Source organism: Poecilia reticulata, chromosome 7 (genome assembly GCF_904066995.2).
Source record: "Poecilia reticulata chromosome 7, P_reticulata-male-v2, whole genome shotgun sequence".
In the NCBI taxonomy this organism is placed as follows: Eukaryota; Metazoa; Chordata; class Actinopteri; order Cyprinodontiformes; family Poeciliidae; genus Poecilia; species Poecilia reticulata.
Window position 1 is genome coordinate 28,653,052 of NC_088836.1, and position 12,491 is coordinate 28,665,542.

General features: G+C 35.7%; 1 protein-coding gene across 2 annotated transcripts; it reads left to right on the plus strand.

The window, feature by feature from the left end:
• The first annotated feature begins 315 nt into the window (after positions 1-315).
• LOC103467827 (PHD and RING finger domain-containing protein 1-like) lies at positions 316-5,304 on the plus strand. Of its 2 annotated transcripts, XM_008414528.2 has the most exons (7): positions 316-852; positions 1,270-1,353; positions 1,986-2,113; positions 2,200-2,291; positions 2,635-2,840; positions 4,920-5,010; positions 5,108-5,304. In XM_008414528.2, the coding sequence occupies exons 1-7, from the start codon at positions 691-693 to the stop codon at positions 5,140-5,142; spliced, it is 798 nt and encodes a 265-aa protein (XP_008412750.1). In that variant the 5' UTR covers positions 316-690; the 3' UTR covers positions 5,143-5,304. The 2 variants fall into 2 exon arrangements, with proteins under 2 accessions (XP_008412750.1, XP_081465379.1); XM_081609253.1 differs by lacking the exon at positions 1,270-1,353.
• Positions 5,305-12,491: the final 7,187 nt, after the last annotated feature.

Consider the following 12,491-nt stretch of genomic DNA (forward strand, 5'->3'; position numbering starts at 1 on the left):
CACCTTTCCTTTGTTAAAATGAAACAACTTTGCTTTAAAACTTGCATACTTTTCTTTGGATAGCTCTTATTTTCATTCAAAGTGTGGAGATAATTATGCATCTATTCAAAGTACGGTATGTTGATTTTTTAATAAGATTGCCAAGAACTTTAATATTTTGACTGGATGGATCTGAAGTTTGACATACAACTTATTTTATTTTATGTTTCACTAACTTCTGGCTTTGGGATGAATTTGACAGATGTTTGGCCTTTTGTTTTATTGAATTTTATTTTGAAAACCCCTTTACTCTGAAAATCAAAATCAACAATGAAACCGGAAGTTTTCAACAGTGTTGCGGCAGATGCTTTATTTAAATCGTCTCGTTCTCGTGATGGTCATATTTGATAAATTTTTCGTTATTACAAAACCGTCAACCATATATAAGCAACTCATTTTTAAAATGTGCTCTTTGAGTACAATAACATTAAGATAAAAGTCGAAAGCATCTTTTGATTTTATTGCATTACCTAACTTTAAAGCTAGTGCTACTTTGCCAGCTTTAGCGTCATAACAAAACACAAAATCGTATTTTGTTGTAATTCTCGAACACTCTTAGTAATTTACTGAAGTCCTGTATTAAGGACTTAATACCTTGAGTAAAGCATAACTTCTATTTCGTGACCAGTTACTTCGTTTGAAGTAACTATTATGGATGAACTCGTCGCTTTAAACTCAGCTGATGGAAAAACTGTTGACGCAAAGTCGGATAAATGTTACATCTGCCTTTGTCCATTTGAGAAGCAAACAGTGGGCTCATTGGATCAATGCCATCACTTTTTTTGTTTTCAGTGCATCTACCAGTGGTCTCAGGTAAATACTAATAATCATTGTTCACAGATTTGTATGTGTTCATATGCTTGTCTAGATTTTTCCAGCTGGTATTTGCAACAGTAAATGTTTTTGTATACGAGTGTCCATCTCGCTGCAACAACTTCTTCAAAACAATCTTTGGCGACATCTGGATTTCCAGCATGAGAGAACACCATGTCAAAATTAATAACAACCTGGTATCGAGGTTATTAAAGCTATGGACCAAGAAACACCACAGTTCTAAACTCAGTGTTTTAAAAATCTCCTCAAATTGTCCAGCCACTAATGACGACGACTCACATTTGATGTCTTTGAGAATGAAAACTCTTTGAAACTTAAACATAGCTCTGTCATGTTTCAGCCGAGGTGCTGAACATTAAGTAAAATAATAGTTTGCTGTTTTGTTTTTAATTTAAGACAGCCAACACCTGCCCTGTAGATCGGATCAGCTTTGCTTTTATCCACCTGAGACGGTGTCCTGGAGGGGACATTCAGAAAAAGGTGTGTTTAATAAGTCTCCAAAGGGTTAACAAATAACACTGTTGCGTTAATAAAGAAATTTATTGAGAAAATAAATTAAAATATGTATAGAATGGTCTCAGTGATTTATTAAACAAAATTAAATGCTAATTATTTCAGACTTGCTTTGTGACATATTCCTGATATAACCATTTCAGTATTTAGCTATCTTACATTTCCTGTGCTGCAGTCTATCATTACATAATTTACACTGTCTTCATGACTGGACATGTAGACTCAAATAACATCTAATTGTTTATTTCCTCATAGTTTACTTGGACACCAATCATTTTCTTTATATTGGCATTTTGTTTATGTTTTTAGCCCAGCAGTTGAATTTGACGGATAAGGCTGATAGATTAAGTTACTTATTTTCCAAAGTGCTCCAGCACAGGACTCTGAAATAATTCAACAAACATTTTCTAATTCCTTCAATGTATTTAGATTTTAGACAATAATTTTGACATTTTATTTTTGAAATGTTTTAATAACTTTACCAATTTTTTTTTTCCAGTTTATGTATTTCCAATTGTGTTTGAATTTGAAGTCTAAATCTTTATCAGACTAATTTACCTTTTGGATTTTGACACTTTTGGTCCTTCGTATGCCTGTAGTTAAAGGTGACGCCACGCAGAAATGACGATGACACTGAAGACAACTGGAGAAACATAGTAATCTGTGAGGAATGTGGACGCAGCGGCCGCAGGGACCGACTGCTGGTTTGCAGACTCTGTGACTCTGGGTAACTCTTTACATTTATTACATGCATAGTTTTTTCTTATCTTTGTGTTTGCATGAATAAAAAGCTAATTTACCATGATAATACAGGTATCACATGGACTGCTTAACGCCGCCTGTAGATACGGTCCCTGAAGGAGATTGGATGTGCCCCGAGTGTGTGATCACATCTAAGAGCGCAGGTATTTATTTAATGAGTAAGATGATTACCAGTTTACTATTGTTGCAATTACTTACTCATATTATATTTCATAACGTGTGCTATGATGGAATAATAGGAGGTTTAGGTGATTCGGTTGGGACCAATTGTGCTTTCGCTATTGAAGCATTTTGACATGCTTCAATAGCGGTAATAAATTGGTAATAAAACACACTATTAGTCTTTGTATTATTTTAATAGATTTTACATCCATGAACATAAATGATATCATCCAGGTTTCAAAAGCAATTTTACGTTGACAGCAGCAGCTGCCCAAGTACACAAACTTAGAAGAAAAACTGATTTGGTGAAATGTTTCTGTTCAGAGAGCTTTTTGGCAGAGGAGGAAGACATCAGTGATGGAGAAGTCACAGACCTCCTTGCTGACATGGACCAAGCTCTGTCTACAACTAGCCGCCTCCGGGCATCAACTGTGAATCGTCCTAGCAACGTCGCAGAAAGACTGTGGAGTGTGAGGCTCCAGAGCAGAGGAGAAGGCACCAGTCTATATCGACGCCCCGAAACATCATGGGTGAGTTTAACATCAGCACCCCTCCCGACCCCAACGAGGGATAAGGGTGTAAAGAAAATGGATGGATGGAGTTATGTGGCATCAGGGGAGATGTGGATACATGGGATGACTTGGTTGATTGCAGTAGCATAAATCTCTTGCCTATACCAACTGGATGGAGCAATGCACTTGATTTGGCTTTTTCATGCACCTCGGAAAATAAGTACTGAGCACTTCAACACTGTTATTCGTAAATATATTTTACAGATATAATCCAGGTTATTCACACATACAAAGACAATCAAAATTTGGTCTATCAAGCTGTTTAATGAAGTGGACAAATGCATAGAAAAGTAGAATAGAAGGTGCAAAAAGACATTTAAAGCCAAGAAACCAGCTGAAATCTGTCATTATTTTAAAAAGCAATCATGGTCCCAACAATGTGAATTAATGTCAGCTGGTTAGTAGAAACAAGTTTTGAATGGTGAAAGCAAAAGGATTCTCTCTTAATCTTATTTTTCTAAAACAGACTTCATACATTAGTTACAGATCAATTCCTGCATTTCTGAGTATTCTAGTTGCAGGGACTGTAATATGGTCCCAACAACTAGAAAAAAATTAAAGGTGAAAAATATTAATGTCTTGTTTACTCTGTCATGGCTTTATACTCGAGCGCAGAAAACATGAATGACTACAGCTGTAGTGCAATGAAAGTGCTGATGCATCAGTGACGAATTACTTTATTACTATCAGTGTTCATCAATAATTACCCATCATACTGCGCGGCATTCTGTGGTTTCCTTTACTATAGAGCATTGATGGGGACATTTCTAAGGTGGTTCAGACTCAGATCTAAACTTCATTTTAGCAGCTAATCAGCATCTTGTTTGTGCAGCTGTCAAGAGACTCAAGTCCAGCATCACAGGACAGTTGATGCTGGAAAAATCTTTATAGGGAATTTTTAATACACACACATATCTTTCTAGAGTTTTTTCTCCATAATAAGTTGCAAAAGTTCTTCTTCCAGATGTGCACATGTGTCATATTTGCTTGCCTACTCGCTTTGTTAAATGTATTGGAGCAACTGGAGTCAAACCAGTGAGACAGAATCGTCCTCTGTGCTCCCCCACTTTATGCACAGCTTACCTTCGACTGTAAGAGCAGCTGCATGGTGCTTACCCACACTTCCTGTGAAGCTTTATGTGTTGCTCAGTTACCACTGGTTGTGGTCAATTTTGTGAAAACACTTTCTTGTTTTTCTGCTGCAGCTTCCCCGAGACTCATTTCCTCATTTCTGCTTATGGTATCTTTCAAAAGTATTTATATCTCTTGAACTTTTTCACATTTTTTACGCTATCACCACCAACTTTTCATGTATTTGTTGTTGTTGAGGGAGAGTGCATCATTGTGAAAAGGAACAAAAAAATTACAAGATTTTTTAATTATATATATATATATATATATATATATATATATATATATATATATATATTTTTAATATATATTATATATATATTTTTTTTACAAAAAAAATATTGACAGAGAGAAACAAAACAAAAACATTGTGGGCTTTTCAAGGGTAGTAAGATGGAGTAAATATTCCTATTCCCCTAGGAGCCAAAATTTGACTATTTTATTGAAATATATGTGTTACATTTGAATATGTATATTATTCAACTGCATATTTCGTTAGCTATATTGGATTTTAAGTGTCTTTTTCATTGATGTAATGTGCTGGCTTTAATTTCCTCATTTAGGTTATTCCATAAGTTAACTCCACACCTTGTAATGCAAATTTGTTTAATTGATTTTTAACTTTTGTGTCACTCTCCCATGTTCTGTGTTTGACTTTCTATAGTCAAACACAGCTGTTTGACTATAGAAAGAAATTACTTAACTGGGTTGCTAATTCAGTTTAGCATTAAACCTGTAAGACAAAAATGTGAGCAAATTTATCAACACATTTAAATCTGATTTATTGCACATTTCTGATGAATCTTAGTGATGTGGTTAAAGCTAAATGTAAAATTGTTAAAACATGCCATCTTTTCCTAAAATATAGAACTGTAAAACTGCTTTAAAAATGTTTTTATTTTTCAGCATGTTCCTAAATACCTGATACGTGCATCAAAGCCTCCAGTAACAACTGAAGGATCTGAAAATCTTCAACGTGTCAATACGTCTTCAGACAGTAAGTAATCCACCAAACTGTAACTAACTCCCTCCCGTGGCAAGATACTCACTTAAATGAAATGAAGGTAATGAAATACTTTGTTTTTGGTTCATAGAAAAGAAGAAGAAAAGAAGGAAGACAGTAGCTTGAAGAACCAACAAGCAGAGGAGGTTTTTCAACATTCAGTGCCAAATGTACCCAGAAATGGTACCAGCATATGTGGCCACAAGATGGCAGCATTGTGTCAGGATGTTAAAAAGTCTGAACCTGAATGAGCCTTTTTGCTTAGTTTGAATAAATTTGTTAAATCTGTTGCTTGACTTTTGTATTTTTTTTAGTTTTCCCTCCTGTTTTTTGTGTAGTTTAATGCTATTAATAAACTCATCAACACTCATCCTATTATAGCCTTCAACTTTACATCTCATTTAGTGTCTCTTTTTTGCTTTTGCTCTAAAATTTATAAAAATATCTTGACAAAACAAAACATTATTATCAGACTATTATCAGATCCAGTGTAAATATTTGTGTTTTAAGCTTTGTGCTCTGTGACTTTTAAGACTGAAAAAGAGAAGAGGACTAGCATTTTCAACTATTCGTGTTTCTATAAGCCGGCAGGCAGAATGCAAAGTTAATGAATTTAAGGAGGATGCCAGTTCCTGCCCTCAGGAAAGGGATATCCCTTTTCAAATGCATTGAATATATAACAGAGAACCTCAGAAATTATGCTAAGAGCTAAATATCTGGGCAGCAGAGATGATATTTCACAATAACATGTCCTGGATGATAGCATCAGTTGTTGGCAACCACTGCTAATCTGCCTCATTTGCTTTTATCGCTCAGTTTTAAAACTCTCTCCGGCCATATGGATAGAACACTGGACCGGAAGATGTTGGAGAAGGGGATATAATCTTTGTCAATTATGATTGATGGGGAGAGATGGTTCGATCTTCCTCCTTAGCCCTCTACTACTGGATCCACAATCATGAATCCTTGTTTTCAACTTCTGTGGAAGTTTTTAACCAATTACCCCCAGAACCCACGTGTTAGTTGATAATCAATTTGTGTACAGTTAGATCTCAAACATTTGGCAAGGCACTGAATGAACAGTACAGGGTCTGATATTCAGCCATGTGCGTTTTAAGGTGAATTAATGCCACTGTGGCATAGATATAAGATCCCTAAGGTTGTGGGGAGTCATCAGACTCCAATACCAAGCAAGCCCTGTGATCTTCCTTCGACTCATTGCCTAGCAACGCCAGCCTCTGTGTTCGCCCATAATCTCCTCCAGACATGCTCACATCTCCTTTGATCTTAAATCTGACCTATGAAGTCCTCAAAGTATCATTTGATGAATAAATCAGCTGCACATCAAGTGGTTAGCAAGGAAAATGTCTTGTGAGGTAAATAAAAATGACAGAAAATCTTGTGACGATAAAATGGTGAAATCATTGAAGCTCTGATGTAGCTTTGTTCACGTGGATGGCGCGCGTGTGTGTCTGTTTTGTTTTAGGAGATGGGAACTCAACAAGCCTGTAGCACTTCCTGCTCTACTTTCTCTCAAAATAACATCTGCTGAAAAAACAATTGTGGTTAACTTTCTTTGGCCAGTTTAGCAGAACTGAATGAATAAGATGTACTGGACAAATCATAAAGCAAGATGTTCCATCATCTGACCTGATTCTGAAAATTTCTCTCTTATCTTAGGACTTTGTACACTAATATATAAAACAGACAGGAACTCCTGACTGCTCCTCAAGCTGTCTTGAGACTGTAATTTGTTCTTTTAACACCGTAAAAACATTTGAAAAAACACCAACAAATTTTTAATTTGTAATATTTTATAAGAACCACTATCAAACTGGTTGATGGATGTGATCATTAGTGGTTAGTAATGTCTGTGCATTAATAAAAAAAAAAAAAAAAACTTAAATAAATTAATTCGGCTCATTATTGGCAGGACTATCTTGTATATTCAATTTTTTTTCTCACAGGATTTTTTGTCAGATCAAAGTTTGAGTTGCACTTAGGCATCTTTATTGCGTTCTGTGACTCTAATTCGTGAAGCTATAGCTAACTAGCTGCTAATATACCCTTGATAGCTAGCAAGCTAGCTAGCCAACGTTTTTTGTGTCTATCGTGGGTAATTTATCGTCACTTGACTTCACCAATTTTTTACATTTCAGTGGAGAAACAGGCCTTAAGTTCCACTCATGAACATCTTAAACTCTTAAATTGAGTTTCTACAGTTGCCTGTTTTATACAGCAAATAATAATAATATTTTAGCAGCTTATTGTCTGAATAAATTGTAGTAAAGTATAATTTACTTGACTTGGTGTGTTTTCTTACTTTTCAAATAATTTAGAGTGTTAATAGTGTGTTCTGGTCATTTAGAAATAATTCTTTCTTCTTTAGAGCATTTTATGTTGCTGGAGAGGTCAGCCTTCCTGTTGGTAGGATTTTGACTTTAGAGTCGACCTTTATGACTTTTGGTTTTATCGTGCTGATGAAGCATAGAAGGCTTCCTGGGGAATATTTTCTTTTGTTTTCTCTTCCATGTCGTCCTTTTTTGACATCCTGACAAAATCTCGGATTACCAAGAGATAAGGTCAAATGCAGAGCATTAGGAGATTTGAGTTGATTTGTATTATAAAGTCGCAGATATTCTTAACAAGTTAGTTTTTGATTTGTTTTTTTTATTTAATAGCATGACAACTTCTTAACCTTTAATTTTTCATGATAGAGTAACACAACCCTCTTTTTAACCTATTCTTCAAGCTACCCCCATGATTTATGTGATTGTGAGCATTTATATTTGTCCCACTTCTTTTTCTGCTAATGTGTTGAGATTTTTCTGTTTCCTTCAAATGATCTTCACTGTAAATGCTCACTTTGATGTGAACCATGTAAAGAAAGTGAGCTTGATTCAAGTTGAGGCTTATAAATGTTGAATGACAATTATTTTCCTGAAGTACTTCTGCTTAGAATAAAGGGGAAATGTCAGAGGAGATTAATTTGAGTGCTCTGAATGCAGACGCTAGATCTAAAAGGAAATGTTTGAAGCATTTACTATGAAGGATAAAGCTACATTCTTTTATATAGATGAAATGTAAAGATGTCAAAATTATATAGCATGTTAACAAGTGAATAAAATCTGTCAAAGGTGATAAATTTAAACGAAAAATCCTAAGATGCTGCAGAGTAAGAGCTGTAGAGTGAAATAGTAATAGCTGTGTTGTTTTGCATCTAGAACATCTTGGCTTGTAGTTTATAGCTGAACTTAATTAAAAAATGAGAGACTGGTTTTAAAAAGGAGCTACTCTTGCTAATGCACTTGGGCAGGACTGTTAAATAAGTCAGCAGTGATCTTACATTGAATGCAAACAGCTTTGGGCAATGTCAGTCTCAGACTCAGAAAAGGTCATGTGTCAACTGCCTTCGGGGTGTGACCCAGTATGCAGAATGTATCCTATTTCAATAAGTAATATGAAGACATTAGACCGGGTTGTCATGCTCGTTTACTGGTTAATGAGGTCTCCTGCCTTAAAAGGGTGCTTCATTCATTCTTCATGGGTTTGGTGCATTTTTTTCAGATGTAAAATGAAAAAAATCCCCCTGTTATACAAGACCAGAGGAATTTTCTATTTGTCTCCAAAGTCAAAAAATGGGATCTGGAAAAGTTAGTTAAATCCAAATTAACAGAGCTCCAGTTGCAAGTCAGACAACATGTGGGTTGTTCATTAAAAGAGGCTGTACAGAACAATGTGTGACTGATTTAAAGTGCAAAAACATGTGTATCACTGCTACTTCGTCAGGAAGGTTTCAGAAAGAAACTGTTTATATGCACTTATGAAATCAGTCAAAAGCAGAACTGCACTACTTGTAACGACATTCCCTTCATATCTGAATGCTTTGAAAAACAGAGCAGTATTTTTTATTTTATTATAGTAATCAGCCTGGCTGCAGATTATAGGGAAATGAATGAAGCAAGACCAGACAGTCACATATTTGCTATGTGACTGTTTTTATATCTACTGTTTGATTCACACACAAGACAACTGAGATCGTTTTCCCTTCCTGTCCAACTGATTAGTCTTTCCAAGCAGCATCACACAAAAGCTGATGGGAGCACCATGGCAAGAGATCAACATAAATTTTTAAGACTATCTCAGGTATGTTGTTTTAAAAGGGCAGGGGAATGCATGCATAATGCATACTACTTATCTGTCATTTGTACAGGCTTAATTTGTGGCTTGTACTGTCTTGCACCTTCAGTCAGAAGGGATAACATTACATGCTGCACACCCAGCAATTTGACTTGCAGCTCTCTCCAGCAGACTAAAGAAGGGAACAAAAGTAGGTCACCATCCAAGAGCCCATACGTTTTTCTCAGTGATTCAGTGCTGCAGTGGTGCTTAGGATGGCTATAGGAGGCAGGATTCTGATGGAAGCATATTTGACATTCAGAGGCTTTCTTCCTCATGCGCTGAGGCACATGGCACATTTAAGATAGTGGTGGACACCAATAGTACCATAGATATAACCTTAGGGGTTTTTCACACCTGGTAGTCCGTAGACTCGGTTTGATTGGGGACCATAGTTGCAATATTTGTTACATTTTCAACTAGTGCGATTCGCTTTCACACTGCATTGTGTCAACCATCATCCATCCATCCATTTTCTTACACCCTTGTCCCTTAGTGGGGTCGGGAGGGTTGCTGGTGCCTATCTCCAGCTAGCATACCGGGCGAGAGGCGGGGTCACCCTGGACAGGTCGCCAGTCTGTGGCAGGGCAACACAGAGACACACAGAGACACACAACCATGCACACACACACTCACACCTAGGGGCAATTTGGAGAGGCCAATCAACCTGACAGTCATGTTTTTGGACTGTGGGAGGAAACCAGAGTACCCGGAGAAAGCCCACGCATGCACAGGGAGAACATGCAAACTCCATGCAGAAAGACCGGGGCCAGGAATCGAATCCAGAACCTTCTTGCTGCAAGGCAACAGCTCTACCAACTGCACCACTGTGCAGCCCATTGTGTCAACCAATACAAACTAATAGGAAAACTTGTTTCCCCCCTCGGCTGTGGTGGCTCTGCACCAAGAACCACTGAAGGAAATGTTAAGAAAACCTCAGAAGAAGACATGAGTACAAGTTCCTTCTTCACAAAATGTTAACTAAAATGTATAGTGGCGTCAGATATTAGTGGTTATAGGAGTTCTCTTTTGTCTTTGGTAAAAGACAATGAGCAATGACTCCAGCTAGCACTAGACTCACATTTGTTTTAGTTGTACTTACCCAGAATGTCCTGCGCTGTAGTCCACCTTTTGCTATTGGAGTGCTATCCGGTCTACTTTGTATTCACATATGTGTTCTAGTTGTGCCAGAGTTCATTTCAACCAAACTGATAGCTATTAAAACCAAAATAAACTATTAAAGTGGTGAACGATTGGATTTGTACAACCCATTGTACTCATCCAGTTACTTAAAATAACTGGATGAGTACAAATACGTTGACGCCAAAATCACTTGAGCACATCCTCAAAACATCTCAAATATTTTAAAGGAAAGCTGTTCCTTTTGTTGTCAGTAGTTTGCAGCACGTGGCAATTTATACACAGACTCTGTTGCAATACGTTTCTGTTACATCACAGAGTTCCTGCATGTTACAGCCATAGATCATGTACTGTGGTAATAAAATCCATAACAGTGTTGATTAAATGCTTACAACCAACTTTGCCTCTAAGTTTTGTTTTTCTGCTGCAGCTTGCACTTTAGCTTCAGCCAACTGCTGACTCAACAGATTTCTAAAAAGGCTTTGATCTCAGATTTGTAAAAGTCGCTGAGGATAGTTAAAAGGAAGATTAATAACAGTTGAATCAACTAAAGAACTGCAGACATAATACATGTGACAAAATAGATTTGTAGTAATGGAAATATTACAAGTATTTTCAAAATTATTTTATGATTGAAATATACCAATTTTCTGAGCTCTTTTTTTTTATCTTTTCAGAATGAGAATGAAAAAATACAATATTGATAGCTTAGATTCATATTTTGCTTATTTACTTCTTGATGGATTCATTTGACCAATTTGTAATTAGTGTACAAATAATCTCAGGAAGGTTTGTGTGAAAAGAAATCCAACTGTTTTTCTTTTTTTGTCTTTTAAGAAACCAACATAGGTCACTAATGTCTATGAAAACATTTATTGTGATGTTTGGCACTGAAGGGAAATCCTTGTACATGACTGTATGAAAAGTGGATCACTTAAAATAGCTTAAATAACTGTGGGGATAATATACAATAGCTTCATGTGCAATTTCAAACACCAATTGATTAAAAAGAAGAATCAGAGAATTGCAATATTCCTTTTCAAGATAACAAAAAAAAAAGAAAATCGTGGTTTTTTTTTCTTAAAGCCTAAAGATTTGTTTCAGGATCCATCAAAACACTTGAATGATAATAACTTGTAGTTTGAATAAAACATCATTGTCTATGAAAGTCATGTTATTTGTCATAAATATGGTCGTGCAAGTGGAGACATTGATCATGATAAATCTGTCTGAAAGTCAATGAAATCTTTTCCCCTCATGACCTCCAAACAGGCGCAGGAAGGAAAAATGACGTAAGGGGGCCCATTCCGTAAAATCCCAAGCTCCTGCACTTCCCCCTGGCTGTCCTCCGTCCTGTTAAATAAAGGTAATCTTTCCAGGGAAAATGATTCACTGTAACATCACTGTACAGCTGCATGGGAAAGTACAGAGGGAAGAAAAGTTCATATAAAGTGATCTTTGACCTGCCAGTGAGTAAAAAAAAAAGATTTCTCAGCTTGTAAGGCAGTAAAAAAGGATATGAGCACAAATTCTTTGTTTATTGGAGATGTTGAACTGCCAAAGCATAAATTTACTGTTGGATTTGTTATCTCTCTCTCTCTCTCTCTCTCTCTCTCTCTCTCTCTCTTTATATATATATATATATATATATATATATATATATATATATATATATATATATATATATATATATATATATATATATATATATATATATAAAGAAGAAGACGAAGTGTGGAAAATCAAAACTGTTATTATTCAAATGAGTTTGACGTCAGCGTTCTAAAATGTTGCTTTCACGTGCTATCCGAAATCTTATTTTCAACATAATATGTGTTCACATTGCAATTTTATTAAATCGGTTTTATTTTAAGACTAAACTAGAGTAACATTTTGTGAATCTCATAGCCTACATGCAACCTTGATTTTAATCAAATCGAATATCTGTATACCGACAGTCTGATAATATATATTTATTTTATTTATTATTTCATATTTTACTTTTATTTGTAATATTTTTAAATAAGTTGGTACTCGTGTCAACTTGTTCGAATTTTTTTGTTGTTGTTGTCAATTTAGCATTTTTTTTATTTATTCATTTTTATTTTTTATGTACGCTTAAGATCGGAGTTCTAAAATCCGAGTTTACCATGAAC